The 23982-nt window shown below is 31.6% G+C and overlaps 2 protein-coding genes across 2 annotated transcripts; one reads left to right on the plus strand and one right to left on the minus strand.

The window, feature by feature from the left end:
* The first annotated feature begins 967 nt into the window (after positions 1–967).
* Positions 968–5167, plus strand: LOC140879517 (fructose-bisphosphate aldolase 3, chloroplastic). Its single transcript, XM_073283261.1, has 6 exons — positions 968–1300; positions 2467–2736; positions 2932–3041; positions 3131–3221; positions 3386–3655; positions 4610–5167. The coding sequence occupies exons 1-6, from the start codon at positions 1139–1141 to the stop codon at positions 4886–4888; spliced, it is 1182 nt and encodes a 393-aa protein (XP_073139362.1). The 5' UTR covers positions 968–1138; the 3' UTR covers positions 4889–5167.
* A 12298-nt stretch (positions 5168–17465) lies between these two features.
* Positions 17466–20036, minus strand: LOC140884287 (probable histone chaperone ASF1A). The gene is made up of 3 exons (XM_073291001.1): positions 19687–20036; positions 18045–18160; positions 17466–17961 (listed from the first exon to the last, which is right to left on the minus strand). The coding sequence occupies exons 1-3, from the start codon at positions 19793–19795 to the stop codon at positions 17611–17613; spliced, it is 576 nt and encodes a 191-aa protein (XP_073147102.1). The 5' UTR covers positions 19796–20036; the 3' UTR covers positions 17466–17610.
* Positions 20037–23982: the final 3946 nt, after the last annotated feature.

Consider the following 23982-nt stretch of genomic DNA (forward strand, 5'->3'; position numbering starts at 1 on the left):
CTTTTTCGGGGTACCTTATTTAAAAGATAATTAGCTGTTAGAACAGCTTCCTCCCGCATGTTATGTGGTAACCAGAACTAAATAACAATGCATTCATAATTTCTTTCAAAGTGCGACATTTTGCTGAGGAGAATAAGGTAAAATTCTTTCGTGTCTGATACCATGTCAAACACAAAACTCAGCAAAGAGTGATTCATACTCACCCCACGATCACTTCTTAGCACTTTAATTCTCTTGCTAAGTTGATTTTCAACTTCACTTTTGTAGTGTACAAACTTTTCAATAGCTTCATCTTTATTTTTAAAAACATATACATAACAATATTTTGTGTTATTGTCAACAAAAGTAATGAAGTATTTGTTTCCATCACATATTTGTACTCTTTTTAAATTACATATATGAGAGTGAATTAAATCAAGGGATTCACTATTTCTTTCAATTGTTTGAAAAGATGATCTTGTTAGTTTTGCTTCAACACAAGTTTAGCATTTGTGTTGTTTATTGATTTGAAATGTAAGAATGTTTTTTAAGTTAATTAATGTACGAATCGTATCATAATTAACATGTTATAGTCTACCATGCCACAAATTGAAAGATTCAACCAAGTAACCAGAAGATTTCATTTTTTTTTAAATAATGGGCTTAATAGTCATTACATTAAGCTTGAACATACCATTGTTTATATAACCTTTGCCAACAAACATTCTATTCTTAGACAGAACAACCTTATCTGACTCAAAGACAATGCAGAAACCAAAAAGCGAACCGGACACCATATTCTTTCAAACCTCCGATACATACAACACATTATTGTGAGTCACCTCTTTCCCAGAAATTATTTTCAAAATCACTTTTTCCTTGTCCCTTGATAAAGTTTGATCGGAGGTTCGTCTAGTGAAATTGAGCGGATAACGTTGCTTCTATTTAAAAATTTAATTTTGACTAGAAATTCGTCTAATAAAATTGATACAAAAGCTTTGTCGATTGAGAAGCCATTTTTGTTCGGTAGATACGTACGCCAATTGCCTTTCACTGTCCCCAAAAATATAATAGCACGAGGAGAGTACCACGCTTCCTGTTTCAGTACCAAACTACAACATTTTTCCTCGTTATTCAAAGCAGCAAAAAAGAGAAGGAGATGGCGTTTTCGGCTGCGGGGAAATTGACCGTCTCCTCCTCGCCGTGGATCTCCGGCCAACACTCGATCAACCAGCCGTCAGGATCGGCGGCTCCTCTCCCCAGCCGCCGTGTTTCGGTCATCCGCGCCGGATCTTACACCGACGAGCTCATCAAAACCGCTGTAAGATGTTTTGTTCTAGTTTGTTTATGTTAATCTACACATGCACATGTTCCTGGAGATGGATTACTGAAGGATCTTTGTGGTTTTGAAAATATATCATTTTGTATTGTGTTGATTCTAAAGATGTTTTTCAATCGACGTGTGTTTGCTCCTTATTTACTGGAGTGGATTCGACTGTAGAATTTTCTACTTTAAGCTCTGTGTTAAATTAACTCACAAATGAATTATTCGTTTAGTTTATTAATAAATTATTATTCATCTTTGTAGCTTTTTTATGAAACGATTCGGTTTAGCACAAATGACTTTCCAGTCTGGATTTCTAGATTGTTAATGCTATTTTCCAATTCTCTAAAGGCTTTATGCGGACTTGGAACTACAGATCTTTAATCATTTTTAAGAAGATGAATTTTTTTTTGTTATAGACTTATTACAAGTAAATTGGTTGGTATGATTCACACAGTTTTTCGTTGACATTGATTTCTTTATGAAGTATGGCGGTTGACTGCAACAGTTGATTATTAAAATTTGTTTTTTGGGTTCCTTGAGTTTTTTGTTTAAGTTTTAGTTCATATGCTTTGGTTTTTATCATCACGAGTTGCAACGTAAGTGGATATTTATGTACCTATATGGCAGTGTAGGCATCGTATCTACCCAGTTTTCCAATCTTAAAAGATCTGATTAAAAATAAAACTGTGAAAAATTATAATTTCTAGTTCATTTGCAATTTATCAATGAAGGAAGGTATTCATTACTGTTTATGTTTGCTTAAAGACTTAAAGTTATAACATAATTTATTATCTTGGTCTAATCACGTGTCACATATATTTAATATGACATTTTGCTTAATTTTTTGGTTTTGAATTGAACAATATATCAGTGGACTTCATGTTCATTTGCTTATCTTTTCTCTACGTGAATGAGAAACAAACTTAGGATTCAATTACGGGTTTCTCCTCTTCATTCTTATCTGATAATCGCATGATGAAAATTATAAAGTTATAATACATGGCAATGCAAGTATATCATTTTTATCTGATAATGGTTTGATGGGAATAAAATAGCCGTAGTACTTGATGATGCAAGGTTTGCTTGTATTTTTTCATGAATTGTAAGTTCCGCTTTATTCCCTCTACTTACGTGATTTTTTTGTTTTTTGTTGGGAGTAGAAATCAATAGCTTCTCCGGGTCGTGGGATCCTTGCTATTGATGAATCAAATGCTACGTGTGGAAAGCGGTTGGCCTCCATTGGACTTGATAACACAGAAACTAACAGACAGGCTTACAGGCAACTTCTGCTGACTACTCCTGGCTTGGGTGATTATATTTCTGGTGCCATTCTGTTTGAAGAGACACTATACCAGTCAACTACAGATGGAAAGAAGTTTGTGGACTGTTTGTGTGATGAGAATATTGTACCTGGTATTAAAGTTGATAAGGTAAACTTTGACTTTATGTTTAGTGCATTAAAATATCTACACTTTTAAACCACACATTTTGTTTGCTGAAGTGTTCCTCTTTATCTGCCGATTGACATATTGCCTGATTTGAAATTCGTTGTTTCATGGCTTCATTTGAAAAGTTTGGTTCTGACTTTCTATTTTCTTCTTCTTTCTTTCGTCATTTGTTGACAGGGTTTGGTTCCTCTACCAGGATCGAACAATGAATCTTGGTGCCAGGGATTAGATGGATTGGCTTCTAGATCTGCTGAATACTACAAGCAAGGGGCTCGTTTTGCAAAATGGTATTATATTTTTTCACGAAGTGCATTTTTTAATCGAGTAACCACAAGCTTAACATATTGACTGATCTGCTTTCAATCTAAATACTAAGGAGAACAGTGGTTAGCATTCCCTGTGGTCCTTCAGCTTTGGCCGTTAAGGAAGCAGCTTGGGGTCTTGCTAGATATGCTGCTATTTCTCAGGTGCCTATTCAAATTTGATTAATGCCTTTCCTTGGAGTACCTGTACAATCAACATGTTCATTAACATAGCTACCTGGCAATTTTTCTGGAAGCCTAAAAAGGACATAATTGAGTTCCTAATGTACTAAACAGTGGGAAAATAAGATAATCCTATTTGTGTGCAGGATAATGGTCTTGTGCCAATTGTAGAACCTGAAATTCTTCTTGATGGAGACCATCCAATAGAGAGGACTCTTGAAGTAGCTGAGAAAGTATGGGCTGAGGTCTTCTACTACTTGTCAGACAACAATGTTATCTTTGAAGGGATTCTGCTTAAACCTAGCATGGTAACCCCAGGTGCTGAACACAAAGAAAAAGCATCTGCAGAGACCATTGCCAAATGTACCCTCACTATGCTAAAAAGAAGGGTGCCTCCTGCAGTTCCAGGAATTATGGTACTGACACAAAGATTCTTATTGATTATAATACATATCACATAGCTGTTGCTTTCAGTTTTTATGTGACAAAAGTTTTGACTCCTCTCGAACAAATATTTCTGTTTCGCTGGTCACCCATAAAATTTGGTGAGGCTAGGATGTAGGCCCCGTTTGGTTTCAAAAGTCAGGGCAAAAAAACACTTTTTTTAGTGTTTTTCAGTTAACAAGGTGTTTGGTTGACCAAAAAAGTGCTTAAATTTTATTAAGTCAAAATTAGAGTTTTTTTAAAAGCCAAAAATTGTAGCTTTTAAAAGCACTTATTTTAAAAAATCTCTACAAAATCCAAACGGGCTCGTAATCTGCTAAACCTAAACTCTATATAATTTTTAAAGAAAGTGTGCAGTTTGGTCTTCCTCCTTTAGGTTGTGTGTGAATTGAAGGATTTGGCTTTGTGGGAGGATAATAATTCAAAGGATTTGAAATGAGTAGTTACAAGAGTGGATTTGAAATTGAAGAAAATTTTTTTTACTTGAATAACATGAGATTTCAAATGTTTCATTCTAATTTTGAATCAAATGGATACAATGGATTTGAGATGTGGATTTGAAATCACATCCACTCAAATCCTTCATTCCAAATGCAACCTTAGGCAATTTTTTTACATTCATATTCTGTATCATTTTCTGTTAAGTTAAAGGGTCGGTTTTATCACTGAAAACCGCATAATCCTCTAAAAATCTTGATGCAGTACTGTTCTCAAACATCAAGTAAAGCAATTCAACATGCAAAATTTTACCATGCAATTGTCTTTATGGTGACACTTGTTCTTCATTTTTAACGTTGTTCCATGTTTTCCGGTTCACTACTGATGCCTACAGCTGTGCCATTCTTCTCTCTTCATTTCATTTACGCAGTTAAGTGATTTTGGTTTTATTTTCAATGCTCGTCAAATAAATTTCTTATTGGTTTTAGTTCTTGTCGGGAGGACAATCTGAAGTAGAGGCAACATTGAACCTCAATGCAATGAACCAAAGTCCCAATCCATGGCACGTCTCCTTCTCCTATGCCCGAGCATTACAGAACACTGTCCTCAAGACATGGCAAGGACGCCCGGAGAATGTAGAAGCTGCTCAGAAAGCACTGCTGGTGCGTGCAAAGGCAAACTCTCTGGCACAGCTTGGAAAATATTCGGCTGAGGGTGAGAATGAAGAGGCCAAAAAGGGAATGTTCGTTAAAGGATACACTTACTAAGCATCAGCCTCTCGCAAAATGCCACATTGTACTGTTAGTTATGGCAGTTTTGTCCTCTGCAGTCACCCTCTTTTCTTATAGTTATGATTTTCACATTTTGAATAAAAAATATGTAGCGTTCTGGATAATATTATAAGCCGTGGGAAGGAAATACCAAGCTTCACACCCTAAAATGACCGGGGTTGTGAAGTAATGGCTTAGTGTACAATTTTGAAGCAAGGTTTGTTTGAATCGGGTGTAACTCTGTTTATTTCAACTTGTAATTCTTGGTTCTGTGTTGCTGCTGCTGCTACATGAGCTTGAAAATCAAACAAGATTTTAAAGACCAAGATAATGCAGATTATCTTTGATCCATGATTGTGCTGGATTCGAAGTTTCATGTTGTTGAGCTTTCTTTTCCCTGAAAGTACGAAATCGTAGTCAGGAAGTTGAGATTTTTTAGTGGTATACATGTATCTTTTTTTTTTCTTTTTCTTTATCGCATTGCACTCAATTTCTTGATATGGTGATATAGCGTGGATTGACTGTTAAGGTAAGTGAATTATAACGAGATATCATGAAGAGTTGGTTTTTAAAAAACAACATTGGAAATGTGAACAATTTTTACTCTAGGGAGTTTGATGTTCTTGCTCTAACAAGGTACACCTTGTCTAGAGACAGGATCACAGGAGTAGTGCCTCGTGCGAAGTCTGAACAAAGTAGCCGTACTGGAAGGTGCAGTGCAGCCACATCGCCTCCTTTCGTTGGAGAATTAATGGTTGTAGAGTATTTCTTCACACCCAAATCAAATGTGATGATGGTGTTAACTTGGGGATGGACGGGAACTAAAACTAAGCTCGTGAGGGCATCTTCGGTCGTGAACATATTTTGTGGGTTCATTTTTTTCCATGTTTAATGTCACATTTAAAGTTTAAAACTCGCTATTTTTAAATATTTTTCCATTAATCATAAACTCAAAAACACAACTTTTGGGGATCACACTATCCAATCACACATTCATTCTTTCCTTATTTTACTAGTTTCATTTATGATTTTCACTCATATACTTAACTAAACTAGAAAAATGCATGTGCATTACACATGTAATTAATCATTGAAAAACATGACTAAAAAATTTAGACAATGTTTTAATTAATGGTGGACTAACAAAGAAGAAGATGAGGGGTACAAGAGAAAATTTACAATTGAAAGTGATATATTTACATGCATGTTAGTCGTTAGATAGATATATATTTCTAATAATCATTTTAATTATATAATTAATTAATTAATTAATCATATATATTATTTTTTTAAATAATTTAACAAATTATAAAAATAATAAAACAAAAAAGTATCGAAATTTTATTTAGAACTTCAATAAAAACGTGTACAGTAAAAAAACATTACAAACAATTCATAAATAAAAATACAAAGATAATTAATTGTTAGCGTGTCCATATGTTTTTAACCAAGTCGGTTCGAAGTTAGTGATATATTTTTTTATCATGTAAATATTATAAAAATTATAATTTTTTTATGTAAATATTAATTAATCTATATTATTATATAAAAGTTGAGTGTCTTATAGACTATAGTAACTATTTTTTTGGTGTGTCATGACATACCAAAATCATATTTCAATTCTACCATTTTTGGTCCACATTTTTGTCAACTTCTTTTGTCCACTAACATTTTATAATTTTTTTTTCAACTAATTGTATCATTTTTGCATCTATGATTATATAATTTCCAATGTATATATCTCAAATATCAATTTGATTACATTAACATATTAAATTTTTATTATCTTTCCAATAATTAATTTTTAATTACTAATAATACATTATTTTATGAATAAAAACTCATAAAATATTCATGTATTATATCGCACACGCAACTGCATGTACTTTTGTCGCTAGTATCGTTTAAATTTAATTGGAAATATTATCTATTTTTTAAAAAATAAAAAATTTTATTAAAAAATACTGATATTAGAAATGCGTTCTACTAAGCGTAGTAGGACGCACATATAATAAAACAAATTATTAAAAAAAGAAAAACATTAGTGCTAACTGCGAGCCCCATGTGGCAGACTGGCAGTAGCCCCAATGTATTATTTGACAGAAATGAACATGATTCATAGATATTAGACCCTGAACTCATTACCTCCAATAACTGTGGGTTCATTTTTGAACGTTTATTTTTTGAACTTTGTTGTATAAACCTCTCATTGGAGATGTCCGGCGACCGCAGCTTATTGCTTCTGGTCGGGACAATATTTATTTGGCACGTTCACTGGAATTATAAACCCAAACAAGTCATAAAATCCTACTTATTTGTGAGATTGCATTCTTCAAGATCAGTGTGATATTAACAAACCGCTTTAACTTCTAGGATAAGATAATGAATGTTTTAGATTATTGGAATAATATAATTTGAAAGTTATAGATAAAAAAAGGAATTTATTAACTCTAATTACTATATAGAATTCGAATCATGATGGATGCAACATAGACGTGGAAATCATCAATCAATGTTTTATCTTTCGCATCAAACTATGATATAAAGTGTAATCTTCTGCGACGACTAAGAAAAAGTGATTGAAATTACGCAGTTGCCCATTTCTATGTGTCTATTTCATTTCCGACACCATTGAAAACACTCCGGTTCATTTCTTGAAGCATGTGTACTCTTCCATTTTTGTAGCTTGTGTTTATTTAACTTCTCATACCTATTTGGTTGGTTTTGCTTCAAAATCAGCAGCTGGCCAATGAAACTTGGGAGAAGCCTAAATTTGCTTGACAAATCATTGTCAATGAACGTGTGATAATTTACTAGTGGTCGAGTATTTGTTCTTTGGAGTGCATATTTATTATTTATTATTATTAAAAAAACTGCAAATTGATTGTTTCTACTTTCTTGCAGAATTGTGGACCTGTGGTAATATTAATTGGAAACAATAATATTGTCTTTTATATAAACTAGATAACATGCACGTGTGTTGCACGTGGGGAACATACGATAGAGTAATTAAAATTAAGTTGAAACAAAAGTAAAACAAAAATTCCAATAAAACAGTATCACGAGTCAACTTTGTAAGATTGATTTCTTATTTAGGTCACCCATAAAAAATTATTGATATTTTTTCTGTCAAAAATTTTATTTTTATTTGTAAATATGAGTAAGAGTGACTTGTCTCAAGGATAAAAATCGTCTGAAAAGATACCTGAGCCAAAATTAATTAACTAAACAAAAAATAATAACAATAGCGTTAACTTTCAACAATTCATGTTAATTACTCATATTAACAAATTTGGAAAAAAATAACATGTTTTTTAAAATAAATTTAATATTTGTATTACTAAATTGTTTCTCATATATGTTATTATCTTATCATTTTCTTTTGTCATATTCTTATCGTAATGATCTTTTACCATGCTTTATTAAAGTAATTTATAAATGTAAATCATAAGAAAACATTGGTTGAAAAAAATGATTACAAATTAAAAAATTAGAAACACTAAAAAAATCATATCAAAACGATCTTTTATTGTGTTTATTTAAGTAATTTATAAATAAAAATCATAACAAAATGTTGGTTGCAAAATATTTTAATTTAAACACATAAGTTAAAATAGATGTGAGATTCTCATACCTAATTGCAACAAAGTTTCTTGAGTTATTTAGTCTGTATTTGAGTGTTTCTAGTCATATTATCGAGGGCTAGCAAGGAGCAGTGTGTTATTGAGGTCGTAACGAAACTATGCTCAGTAGCGGGGCTCTCGACCTCTACGAACTAACGACAGATGAAAGTATAGTCTCGAATACTTAATAGTTATTGGGAGTATTTATTGGAATAATAGAGATTGTTAGATAAAAAAAATAGTAATATGATGTTCACTTATCTTTAGGCTGTGAATTTATAAACTTTGTGCCACTAACCAGTTTTTTTTATAGATATATAAGTATTGAGTTAGATATACAGCTGAGTATGCATCGATCTTTATATGTTGCAGTGTTATCTGTCATATGATGCATGATTATCCTGTAATATATGTATGAACATGTGCTAATCACATTGAGCCTGATATCCCTTGAGATAGTCAGTTGAGTAGGTTGTTCAGCTCTTGTTTCTTGTAACCATTTGACACCCGCTGGATCCATAGATCGTGTTTGTTTATTCAGGATAGTGTATGTCCAAGATCACGATCAGTATTTGTGGCATCCAATAGATTTTTGAAACATCGAGCTCATGAGTTCCAATTTTTTTTCATCCAGGTTTACCAAAGTAGTCGTGTTTTATACATTGCATATAAACTTGTGTACTCATATATTGCGTATTTGAAAATTTCACTCACGTCCTTGATTCTATCATGGACACCACATTCGATGGTGCAACTTGGAAGTTGTTTACGATGTGAATCAAAGTTCAGTCAATTTACCAGGACCTAGGAGCAGAGGGCCCGAATCCTTAATAGTTATTTGTAGTATCTATTGGATTTAGCAGATACTTATAGATTTAAAAAATAGTAATATGAAGTTCACTTATCTTTAGGCTGAGACTTTAAACTCTTAGGTCATAAACCATTTTTGAAGAGGTACGTATGTATTGACACAGGTATCAAGCTGAGTATGTGTAGTAACCCGGTCCTATTTTACAAGAATAACTTGACTAAACATGTTTAGATTTAATAAACATGATTAAGAAAATTTTATATGATTAAAATAAATCAGATCCAAAATGTCCAAAAATAGTTTATGGGATTAGATTCAGGTAGTTCAAATGGTCCGAACTTCATAGCTTATGGGGTTTGGAAGGTTCGAAGTGTTCGGAAGAGGCGATGGAGTTCAGAAGCTTAGGGTGAGTTCGGATCATCCGAACCAGGGATCGGAGCATCCGAACTCATTTATAACATGCAGCTGGTGAGGTGTCGTCACTCTTGGGACATGCAGGAGTTCGTATCATTCGAACTATACATGCTGCAATGTGGCTTTCATGCGAGATCGGATCGTCTGAAGTAGGAGATCAGATAATCTAATCTTTGCCTATAAATAGGGGATTCGAGATTCACATTTCTCACACCAAAATCATAGTTTTCCCTATTTATCTGAATTGTTTGGGGCATTTCCAGCATTCCTCGGCGTGGTCCAGGGCGTTGGCGAGGTGCTCCGGAGTCGTAGCAAAGTGGTGCCCAAGTTCTTGGGCTATCTTCTTCAAAGAGCTGACGACTGACGGAGGTATACTCGAGATCTTATAAATAGTTTGGACGTATCTATTAGCTTAATTAAGACTTTTAGATATTGTTTAGTGATATAGTGATATGATGATTATAGGCTTGGAAAATAGAGCTGGTGTAGCTTTCCTAGTAGAGTTAAGGTACGAAAGTATTGTTCGAGATATTCAGATTGAGTATGTATGTATTATGTGTTGTATTGTATATGTGTCATTATTTTATCTATATATTACCTATCACGATATTATGCTTCATGCATTAGCATTGAGCGTATACCCTTGAGATAGACGACAGTAGGGTGCTTACCCTATGTGTAGTGGATGGTTGGACACGTGAACTCGTGTCAAGTCATCGATATCCACATTGGGTATATGAGCCACCTCCTGGTGCGACGGCGCAGAGTGCTATATACCCAAGACCCAAGTCAGTGAGCAGGATTCTTGTCCTAGTGTCTTGGTACTCGTAGACTTTCATTCATGTTCATATAATATTGTATACTCTTACTTTCGTACTGAGCATTTTTTGCTCACGTACTCGTAATATTTTGGACACCCTATTCCATGGGGCAGGTCTCAGACTTGATGGAGCAGGAGGCTCAGGGAGACCGTACTTGCGACTTTGCAGCTAAGGTGGAGATAGGTTCCGGTGTAATTTTTTAGTATTTGGTTTGAGTTGTTGATACACAGTATTTCGATATGGTTGTATAATAATTTCAGATTTTCTTTGGGATGTTTAAATTATTCAAGTTTTCGCTGATTTATCTTTGATTATGTTTAATTAAGTTAATGGCATGCCTAAGTTTTTGATTAGTAGTTGATCACAGAGCTGGTCACTACAGTATGTATATTTATGTATTGCATTATTATCTATCATATGATGTATTTTTATTCTGTAATGTTATGTATGAACATGTGATAATCATGTTGAATCTGATATCCCTTGAGATAACCAGTTTTGTTGGATCGCTCAGCTCTTGTTTCTTGTAACTGTGTGACATCCATTGGATCAATAAAGCAGCGTGTGTGGTTACCAAAGACAGTGTTTGTCCAAGATCACTGTCAGTATTTGTGGATAGTACATTCGAAAGAGCAACTTGCAAGTTAAGTATATGGTTAATTATCAACTTATTAGTAGTGGATCCAGTAGGGTAACAAGTAAATTGATTTAAAAAGTAAAAATTTTAAACAAAAAAATATCAGATTAATTTTTTTGGCCATATTTTATTAATTAGTTTTTAAATACAAACTATAAAATTTAAAACAAACTACATATCCAAAAGTAAGCAACATGCTAGGTGTGAAAAAATAAGTCTTAGCTAACACTAACAACTAAAGAGATAAGAAAGAAGAATTAAATGAGAAAAAAATAGCTCACAATAATTTTTTCACCATGTTTTATGCAAGTAATGTATAAACATAAGCCATATAAATTAAATTAATTAGAAAGATAAAAAGAAACCTCATTAATTAAAGTCATTAAACAAACAGGAGGATGTTTGTAAATTGCATATATTTATATATATAAATAAAAATTAATATTTGAAATCATAATTTTTAGCTAACAATCACAACTAAAGAAATAAAAAATAATAATTCAAATGGGAAAAAAATAGCTCACAATAATGTTTTTCATCCTGTTTTATGTAAGTAATGTTTAAACATAAACGATATAATTAAATTTATTAGAAATTAAGAAAAAAACTCATTAATTAGCGCTATTAAATATACAAGGACAACAATGTAAATTCACAATGAAACCTACATATTTATATATTACAGCCATAAAATACACAAGGACAACAATGTAAGATGATCTCACGAGTTAATTTTGCGAGACAAATTTTATATTTGAGACACCGATGAAAATTATTAATCTTTATTTCAAAATTATTATTTTTATTTGAACATATAAGCATAGTTGACTTTTCTCAAAGGTTTTCAGAACAAAGGATATTGACAACAGACATCACTTCACTCTAGATCATGTTATGATAAACGACATTTAAATTGAATATATTTCAACTAAGCAACAAGTGGCAGACATCTTCACTAAGTCCCGATGCTATGTTTTCATACTTCATGGTTTAGTTTATTTAAATTGATTACACATTGACTCAGAAAAATGAAAATTAGAACGGATAAGACATTTGTCAGCTAAATTTTAAAAATCCATCCGGTATATCTTGATTTTGAACTCAAGCTGGTACCATTTGATTTTGAACTGAAGATGATACAATTCAATTTTGAAATTAAGCTGATACATATCAACATTTCAAAAATTAGTCTAATCTTATCCAATCGTTCAAAGTAATTAACATTTACTTCGTAAATATTAATTCAATATGAAACACTCAAAATTATTTACTAGTTTTAATTTTAATTTATTTTAATTTATGTTTTATTTTTACTATTTTTTTAAATTTCCCTTTACCTTTTAAAATTTTAAACATGTAACCACGTGGACCGACAAATTTACCTAAGTGAACGTATATATACACAATATTTTGAAACTCAATCTCTTATTCTTATTGTTCCTAATAATAGTTGGAATTTTTGTTCTTAAGAATATCTTACTTTAAGTACTCAATGTTCTTCATTGCACAAATTTATGTTGCAACCATGTCTCCAATCACCCAAAATATTCTCCAGGTCGACTTTCACACTATGTACGATCTATAGGATGCTGATATGATAGAGATGTTATGATCTCTATAAGCATCTGGGATGCAAAAACTTTTGAGATGTGACAACCAGATCTAAAAATAGGCGTCGCCCAAATTTTTCCAGGTCTGATATAGTAGAAAGCTCTATTGGTGGGATATTAGTCGCCATTACTAAGGATTCATTCATCGAGGCATTTGCCTTACCCACCCCTCCCAAATTTTTAGGCAACTTCGAGAAGAAATGTAGTCAATATACTCCATAACAAATGTTCCTATCAAGTCATCATGCAAGAAAAAATGCATAAAGATGGAGTACATACTTCTTGGTGATATTGTAGCAAAGTCTATTTTGGTGAAAGCGGGTCGTTTGATACCATCAATGTGAAAAAGCTGGATGTGACGACTGTTATCACTGCTGGATCCATATCAACTTATCCAAAGTTTTGTTCAAAAATCTCATTATATGATCATCATCCGTAGTTGCAATCTCAAGGTTCATGGCCCAGATCAGTTATAATTTGAAGAATTTTGACATTCAGTTACTTCAACTCTTCACATGCAAAGATTTTGAATGAGAGATCCAATACAACTTATTGGGCCAAGAATCTATATCGACGGAGGTCTTGGTTGTCAAGACAAAATGAAGTTCAGCCGAGGAACCGGCTCAGAAGAAGCAGACCAGACCAGACCTCCCAAGACTCATCACACAAAGAAGAAAAAGAGATCCAAGCTGATCAAACATGTGATCACTCGAGCAATTCAACTCGCTCCTATTACAGCTATCTCAATCTCTACGATACGACATTGAATTGTGATCACGGGGAAGAATGTGGTCAAAACAGATTCTAGATTGGAATAGTTCAAAACCAAATGAAAGAAAACTGAAAACTGTGGCTCCTTTCAGTACCCAAACTTCAATCAACCTGAATTTCCAAGAAGTTGAAAACCAAATTCAGGAACATATGAAATGTTTTAATAAACAAGCGAAGTAAAGAGAGTTATTTACTTTCAGCATTTCAAGACTCAGAAGTTTCTACAAAGCCTTGTTGAACAAGCAAACCAGTTTGAACAGAAAAATATTGCGTATAACTTTCGATCTGATGTACTCAAGGATTGTTCGAAAATATTCTCAATAAAGACAAAAGGATTAAAGGAGCCGTTGATTTTCATATTTTGCTAGAGTCAAAATGACATCTGTGACACTAAATTATTTTTGAAAAGAAGACAAAGACACATGTTAAACTCTTTTTAAATGTCGTTTATTTTGGGACAAAAAATTTAATCTACGAAGTCTCGATAAACTCAAATAAGAAAATGAGAAAGTAATAAATAGTAGATGCGTAAAATATGAAAATGAACAACAAAAAATAACGTTTAAAAAACAAAAACATTTAAGTTATTTCACAATTATTACTCAGATATTTATAATAGTGATAGAATTAATAATAGATAGATTAATAGCAAAAATAAAGTACACTATGAAACTTTTTTTATTTTAAAGTATACATAAACTCCGTTCAAAAAAAAAGTATACATAAACTATTTGTAAAATTAATAGAAAATATTGTGTATTAAATAAGTTAAATTATTTATTAAGAGAAACTCGAATAAGGAGAAAAAATAATAAGTAATATATGCATAAGATATAAAAGTGGAGAACAAAAAAATAGACAAATAGTGCGTAAAAAATATTTAAATTAATTCACAATTGTTACTCATATATTTATAATTGTAATAGAATAATTAATAAATTGATTAATAAGAAAAAACGTGCGATGTGAAATTTTTATTTTAACTATCTATAAATTTTTGCGGTCCATAAATAGTTCTATTTAATATTTGTGTCTCTGAACTTTAAAATTAATACAATCAGTTTTCGTATTCAATTTGATGATTAAAATTAATATCTTGATTTATGTTTCGATCTTATTTAAAATTTTAGTAATCAAAACATTAACCAAAAAAATTCAATCGACTAAACATAAGTATTGAGGTACAAATAAGTCAAAAAATCAATACATTTTTTTATTATAATCATTTCTATGACAAAAAAAATATAATAATTTTTAAAATGGATTATTTAAATTAGAAATATAAACATTTTATTCGATTATGTAAAGATAATGAATTTCTTTTGAACAAAGAAATATATAGAAAATCGGACGAGAGTTATAAACAAAATAATTCAAACAAAATATACATAAGTAACTCAGCGAAGATAAGTATGGTCATGGAGTAAAAAAATTACATTTTCAGAGATTGTGATAAATAACCAGAAGTTATAAAAATAGTGAGTAAAAAATAAAAACATGTCTTTTTTTTAAAAAATAAAAATAAAAATAAAAGAATGTTGTAAAACTATGTATTACAGGACCATTAGGGCCGAGAAATGCATTGTTTGTACTGGGTTGGAACAACAAAAAAAACTCTGAAACCAGGGGCTCTTGCTATAGCACAACATGAGGAACTATCATTTATATCGATATTGAAAGAATATGTTTATCATAGAATTGAGATATTCTAAATATTTCATTAATTATGTACGGACATTTCAATAAAAATACTTATATGCGTCAAAAATCCCAAACCTCGATTGGAACAGGAAGATTACACCATGCTAATGTTTCTTGGATGATCAACATCTCAAGGTCAGTCACGATGCACACATTGAACTATTTATGCGGCTGAGAGCATTCACAACCCAAACACAAATCACAATGACATAATTGTCAAGTTTGCGTTGTACCACTGAGCTAATAGTATGTCATGCGAGCCTCCCACTGGGAAATAAAAATGATTTCTCTCGGTTTCTAGCCCAATAAAAAAAGGAATTGGTTCGATCAAGCTAGCTATATGTTGTGTATTATCGACGATTTCTACATAAGGCGGTAAGATGATATCTTGAGCAGTTACATATCCAGGACCTCTGACACAAATAGACGCTTCACAAGTGCCATATAGATTACTTCTCAATGTCCCCGTGGATGAATAATTCTTGTGTATTCAAAACATGTGTCATAAGAGAATTTACAGTTCGATTAACAACACAAACCAAACCGAAATCGATTATTCGATTTTTGAGTTTTTTTCATTTTTAATTTTCAATCAATTCATTTTTGTCAGTTAACTGAACCAAATAAAAAACCATTCTTATTTATTTCATGGATATAAATTTCTTCATTTATGAATAATTTGAAAATAATTCTTTTTGTTAAATACAAGTTAGAAATCTTCCTAACTTAAAATATATTGTTTTTTTTTACATCAATGACCCCATGGATAGCTCATTCTTGTGGATTCAAGACGAATTGTCTCGCATGTTTGATATTTACGTTTCGGTTAATCACCCAAACCAAAATTGAAATTCTAGTTTTAGTTGTCATGTTTTTTTTTATTCAGTTTGTTTTTTCTTTCGGTTGACCGAGACATACAAAAAATGATTTTTTTTCGATAAATACAAATTTGAAATCTAGGTAAATATATTTTAAATTTTATGAATTATGTATTTCATAAATTTTATTATTATTATTATATATTGTATTATTTATAATAATTTTAAAATTTATTATATTATACTATATATTAATATGAATAATTTGGCATTTTTGTGCCAAAAATGTCATAATGATAAATCGGGGTTAACCAAGTAAATTTACAATTTTATATATGCTATAAACAAGGAATAACTTAAATTTTTAAATTAATAATAATTTTTGACAATGCTATAGAAATAGGAACAAGTAAGTCTTTTCATTAAATTCATATATTTATAGATAGTTTTTTATTATATTTTAGCATACTCTATTATGCTATACAGAAGGAATAACTTGAAAGTTTAAAGTAATAATTATTTTTGACAATTCTTGAAAAAATAAGAACAAGTCTTTTCATTAAACTCATATACTTTTAGATAGTTTTTTTATTATATTTTAGCATACTCTACTATGCTATAAAGAAGGAATAACTTGAATTTTTAAAATAATAATAAATAATAATTTTTGACAATGTTAAAAAAATAGAGAGAAAGAAGTCTTTTCACAATTAAAAATCATATATTTATAGATAAAATAAAATAGAAGAAGAAGAATAGATAGATAGATATGCTATAAACAATGAATAACTTAAAAACCAAATTGCATGAGTAGGAGAAATAAATACAAGAGTTAAAGTGTCTTATTCAAGCTATGCAAAATGACACCAACACCCCCATAATTTTTTTAACAATGCTAAATAAATAGAGACAATCAAGTATTTTCACAATTGAACTCACATATTTATATATGTAATGTAATAATAATAGATAATAGAGTAATAGATAGATGTAATAGATAATAGATAGATACATAATTATTTTGTATCGAGCCAATCAACCAAGCACTTAATTAAATATCCAATATTATTTTTTAACCTAAAAGAATCATATTCTTTATCCCTCGATAAATAATTATTTCATTAAAGTAACTTGATCAATGTATATTTCATCTTTCAATCTTAGTCACGGTTCTAATAAATCAAACCAAACATATTAGTTTTCGGTCAATACTTTGTCACATCCAATTATTTCAATAATTAAATATAATTTATCCATAAATAATATGTATCATTTAACCCAACCTACGTAGATATCAAAGGATACAAATATGAAGAAATTTTGCAGCATAAAAACATGGATAATGTCAATTTTGTATAGTTGTAAAGAGAAAAGGATGTGCATGTTCTTACAATTAGTACAGATGGAAAAACAACAGACACATTGTTGTTACATTTACATTCTACAAATTCATAGGCATAATTTCCTCATTAGACTTTAAATTTTAAAGAAACTCGGACCTTGTGTTTGTTGCTCATAGAGACTCCACAACAGACTGGTTGGAGGAAATCGGCTCGTACGCTTGCACATCATCCATAACTTGCTCTGGTGATGCCGTGGCCACTTCCTCATTTCCATTGTTCTCGGGGTGGAAATTAATAGGAAATTTTGTCACTCTAGGTTTGTCAGCCAAAATATTCCTTTGAATTTTATCAAACAAAACCTTCTGTGGAGGCTCTTCTCTTAGTTGCTCATCCGCATAATCATTATTGACATAGTATCCTACTCGAACAAATTCTTGTCCCTGGTAGGAGCAAGTCAGGAGTAGCACTGTGACACCAATGATATCTTCTTCGCGAATTTTTGATGGGTCTGGAGGATCTGCCTAGAAGTTTTGAAGGAAAAGAAATTAAAGTTGGAGTCAATGCTTAGGGAACAAATATTTGCAGTGACGCCCATCGAGATTACCTGGAAAACAAAACGAAAGGTGCCAACATTCACTGGCCCAACTAGCACGCTCTCCAGAACTTGGTCATAAGTTTCATCTTCAGCTGATCCTACATAAACCAGCTTCCACTCCAAATCTGTTTGAGGTGACTTGGTCATAAGTGTAACAGACAACATAAAAAGGTGACTTGCATTTCTCAGTCAGGGAGAAAGAAAAACATGGAGGAAATATGTTACAAGGGCTGCACAATCAAGCATAGGCAACTAGAACATAGGACCAAACATGTGCATATCAATTGACAAAACTTGATTTGGAGTTATGGAAACAGACCATCAGCAATATGATTCCAGTGCTTTCATGGAGATTCTGTTTTGTGCTTAAGTTGTCCACCATGGATCAATAGTTGAAGACAATCAAAGACATGGCAGACTATCTTAAATTAATCCACCGATTGGGTTTTTGAGGTCAGGTCTATAGTTACATACTTGCATCTACAAGCATTCAGTTTAACATTCTACGGGTTACCTCTGGTCCAAAAAATTCTGGAAACTTGTGGTGGATCTCAGAGATTGGAGGAGAAGTTTAAGTATTGAGTGTGTCAGTGCCGATGAGATATTATAAAATTCCTCACACAATTGGATTGGAGTTAATAAATCCTTTAAATCTTTACTCGACTATAAGGTGAGAAGAGGAATTGTACTCTATGAGTTTGTTCTTTTCATTACACAAAACTTCACATGAAAAATTATTCACTTCCCACACAGAAAGGAAACCAGTGAAAATATAATTTCATTCAAGACATACAAGAATCATGTAATGTAATTCTAGTTGTGTTTTCCTAAACTTGTATGCATCAATTTGCAAATAAAACTAAGAACGGGCAGTTAACACAATTAATTTCCCTAAAAACAGGGCAAATCAAGCTCGACCAAAAAGAGTGTCACCTCCTCCTACATAACTATAGGCATGAACCAGGCCCTCAGGTGTCCCCAAAATGAGTGGCTCTGGTCCTCGGTCCTCGTAGTATGGGATAATTTATCAACTAAAGCAGTCCTTCCATCTTTAAACTAAGAAATTTCCTGGATTCTTCTTAAAAATGATCTTTGATATATAGATTAAGCGGCTGGTTAATTTTTCTTCCTACGGATGGTTGCAACTATCAACAACCCCATTAGTCATAGTAACATGTCTCATTTCTAAACTAAGCAGATTCAAACTAAGCATAGAAGCCTTAAAATTACAAAAATTCAAACCCACTAGTAGCCAGGTCCGGGGCGGTGTTATCCGAAAAACAAAACATTATCCGAAAAAATTAGCCTCTTTCTCTTCTCCATCCCTTCTGAGCTACAAAATAATGTATCAAATACCCCAACAAAATCCCAAAAATCACGAAACTTTTCACCGATCCGATTCTATCCAGTCTCAAGTACTTCTACATCATAATAACATCCACAGAGCCCCTCTCAACAGCTTGATCTAATTACATAAAGCGACAAAAATAAGAATTTTTCATCAGATAAAAATCTTTTCTTCTGTCGGCCAACAGAAAAATCTCAAAATAGTAGTCCGAAAGTACACGAAATCGAAAGCAAACGGCACAACAGAGCCGGGAAAAAGAAAAGAAAAGAAAAGAGAGAACAGCATAAAAACAAGAATATTTACCATCTTTGAGAGGAGTCAAGCACTCGTAAGAGATCTCGAATTGGAAGGGGTCGAGAAAAGGCGCCGGATTGTCCAGAACGGTGACGTCTTTGATGTTAACGGCACTCATAGCTGGAGCTCTTGAATGTGAATCAAATCGGAAACCCTAGAAATGGAGATAATTTGGGAGGTTTAAATGGGCAGAATCAATTTAACAGTTTGGCGGGAGTCTTCGAGGCCGCCAAAATAATTTGCGTTGGAATTTGGGGTGAAATGCGTTCAAATGAATTAGTGGTATCAGGCCTCAGGGCCTGACCATGATTCTCAGCAAGCGTGCAACTTGAATCGAATCGAGCCGAACCGAAAATCAAAATCAAAACCATTATAGAAAAATAGGAAAAGAAACCAGAACAGGAACCAAAACTATGGACCAACGGTTCAATTCCGGTTTATAAAGTGCATTTTCCTATCAAATGGATCTGTGAGATTGTTGTTTGGAAAAACAGTTACTTGAACACCTATATGACGCTACTTGTTGAGTGAGAATCCACTTAATTATGGATAATTGGATATGCATGATGTCACCTTAATCGGTGCTCACATCACATAGGTGGCAACATTGAGTGCTTACCAATAACATGCTATAAAATGGAATATTTATCATCATTAACTAACATATTCAATATTTTCACCTATAAGTGGTGTTCAAACTTCGAAAAAAATCATAAATCCAAACCGAAAAAATCAAACACCGAACCGAACCGAAAACCGATTTTTGAAATTTGGATATAAATGTTAAAACCAAATTTTCGGTTTCAGATTATATTATGTCAAAATCGAACCGACCGAAAAGACCGAAATGTCATTAAATTGATAATTTTATTTATATTATATATTTTTGAGATCATATTTAGTGAATGAAGGATCATTTATAATAATTTTTAGTTGATTTATTGTATATTTAAGTCATTTAGATTTTGAATTTAAATGTTTTACAAATAAATCATGTAAAAAAGATAACATATTATATTTTAAAATATATTTATATTATTATTAAAAATAATTGTATCAAAACCGAATTAACAGACCGATATAATCGAACCGTTTTGGTAGAAGACCGAAATTAACCGGAAGAAAACGGTTAGGATATCGGAGGAAAACTCTCTCTCTCTCTCTCTCTCTATATATATATATATATATATATATATATATATATATATATATATTAACTCTCTGTATTTGATATATCATGTATTTTAATTAGAAATTTATTATAATCATTTTTCTAACATGTTCTAAAAATTAATTTAAATTCAACCAAAATTTATTCATTTATATGGATGACAAAAAATTTGAATTTTTGAAAATATTTATTCTTTCTTTAAAATTTTGATAAATAGAATAATATATGAATTTTTAGATATTTTTTGTTTCTTTATTAGTACTAATTCCACTTAGACAAGATATCAAATACAACAGTAAATAAGTCAATTTAAAGACAAAATATTGTTCTCTTCATTTGAAGATTATCTCAAATGAAATAAATGTCTTTTATATAATATTTTATTTATAAAATATAAATATATTCATTACATTGTATAAATAATACTTATCAATTTTAATAATTAATTACATAAAATAACACTTTATGCATTACGAATGATCAGATACTAGTATGAATAATAAATAATAAATAAATATATGTGTTATTGGATAATTGCAAAAATATTCCAAAAACTTCCTTAATTTCTTTTTCTTTTTAAATTTGGTTTACTCTATTTTTTTTTAAAAATAAACTTTAATTAGTTTTTTTAAAAAAGAATATGTGGATTCGTTTCATTATAAACCATTCAATTTCATATAATCGTCCTTCTTTGTTTAAAAATAGCGTCAATCTATGTTTTTTTTACAAGCATCGCGTGTGCCACGATAATTTTTATTTTTATTTTTATTATTATTATTTTATATATAAATATGTGAGTTCCATTGTGAATTTATATGATTATTTTTTTTAATTATTACATAATTATTTTGTGATCAATTATTTATTTATGTGACTCTTCAATTAACTTATTTATTTAAAACTTATACAATGCACTGTTTCAAATAAAAAAATTCAAATAATATTAATATTTTATAATAATAATAATCTTTTTTATCATACAATATAGTATATTGATACTCAAAATAAAAAAAATTTACTCCATAGTTTATTTTTCCTATTATCTATTCTATTACTTTACTATTATATATATATATATATATATATATATATAGAATTAACTTAAATTATATTTTTTTACACACTATTTTTTTGTTATCCATTTTCATATTTTGTAAATCTACTATTTATTATTTGATTTTTTTATTTGAGTTTTCCTAAAAAATATATTTAATTTATTTAATGCACACTATTTTTTTATTAATCTTACAAGATATATAGTATATGGATACTTAAAATAAAAAAGTCGCACAGTGTACTTTATTTTTGCTATTAGTCTATCTATTATCTTTTATATTACTATTAGAAATTGTGAAGACTATAGTTGACTTAAATTAGTGGTCATTTGGATGGCTAGGATTCATTCTCTCGGTTAATCCTAATCCAATGGCTAAGATCTAATTTGAGTTGGTTAATTAATCTGTTAAGTTGGTTAGAATCTTAAATAGGGGAGTCGGGAACAGATCAGTGGACTTTTGGCAGATGAGATTAATTGAAGAGCAAAAAGGAGTATCGAATCCTCTAAAAGAAGTCGAGATCTACACCATTGGAGTCAAGCTCATTTCTTCAACTCTCGGATCAGAGACAAGAAGAGAGGATCGAGGAGCTGCTATCCGATTCCAGATTTATTGGCTAAGTTTTATGTTTACTGTTATTAGTCAAGTATTATTGAATCTCGATTGAGGGTGTATCGATTGAAACTCTTGATTCATAGTGAATTCATTTGGGAATAATCCCAGAACCTTGGATGTAGGATTGATCTCAATCCAAACCAAATAATTATGGTGTTCTTGCGTTTTTGTTTACGTTCTTATTGTGCTTCGAGATTGTCTGCTTGTTTGTATGTTTGTAGACAATTTTATTTCTTGAATTGGATTCTTTGGTTAAAATCACAACAAGTGGTATCAGAGCCTCAAGATTAAGATCTTGGGGCCAAAGAATTCGATCTGGGAAATACACTGTTTCTTCGTATCTGATCTTGTCGATAATCTTACGCCTATTTTATTCTTGTGTGAACTTTCTTGATAGGGATGTCTACTGGTCAGGGATATTCCTTAGCAATGCCCACATCAAGATTTGAGGTGGAGAAATTCGATGGGAAGAACGACTTTAATCTTTGGAGGGAGAAGATGATTGCACATCTCGGCAACTTAGGTCTGGATGATGCTCTTCTCGGTGAATCCAAAATTCTGGACACAAAATAAAACAAGGCATAAATATTGAAGAAGGCAAGAAATACAATAGTTCTCAGTCTCAGTGATCAGATTTTAAGAAAGGTTGTACGTGAGAAGAGTGCTGCTGACATGTGGCTGAAGCTAGAACAGTTGTACATGACGAAGGCTCTGCCAAACCGCATATATCTGAAACAAAAGTTCTACAACTACAAGATGGATGAAAGTAAGACAATAGATGAGAACATAGATAATTTCACTAAGTTGCTGGCGGATCTAGAAAATATGGATGTTAAGATTGATGAAGAGGATCAAACCATTTTTCTGTTAAATGCATTGCCTAAGTCATATGATCAGCTGAGAGATACTCTTAAGTATGGAAGAGAGACACTCACTCTTGAGGAGGTAACTGGTGCCGCATACTCAAAGGAATTAGACTTGAAGGCAAATGGCAAATTCCAAAAACAAGCTGGTGAAGGATTAAATGTTAGAGGTAGGTCTTTAGAAAGAAAAGATCACAATGTCAAGTGGAGGCCTCGATCAAGATCAAAATCAAGAACAAAAAGAACTTGCTGGTCTTGCAAGAAGGATGGACATATTAGAAGGTTCTGCCCTTCCAGAAAACAAAGTCAGGGACAAGAAACAGCCCCAATTACTGATACAACAAATGTATTGGAAGGATACGAATTTGCTGAAGTTCTATCTATATCATTATAAGATACTAAAGAGGAGTGGATACTTGATTCAGGGTGCTCTTACCATATGACTCCAAGAGAGGATTGGTTTACAGATCTGAAACAGGTTGAGGATGGCTATGTATTGCTGGGAAACAATGAATCCTGCAAAATTCATGGCATTGGATCCATAAGATTGAAGATGTGGGATGGAACAGTAAAGATTATAACTGATGTGAGATATATTCCT

The sequence above is a fragment of the Henckelia pumila genome, chromosome 2 (genome assembly GCF_033568475.1).
Source record: "Henckelia pumila isolate YLH828 chromosome 2, ASM3356847v2, whole genome shotgun sequence".
NCBI lineage: Eukaryota > Viridiplantae > Streptophyta > Magnoliopsida > Lamiales > Gesneriaceae > Henckelia > Henckelia pumila.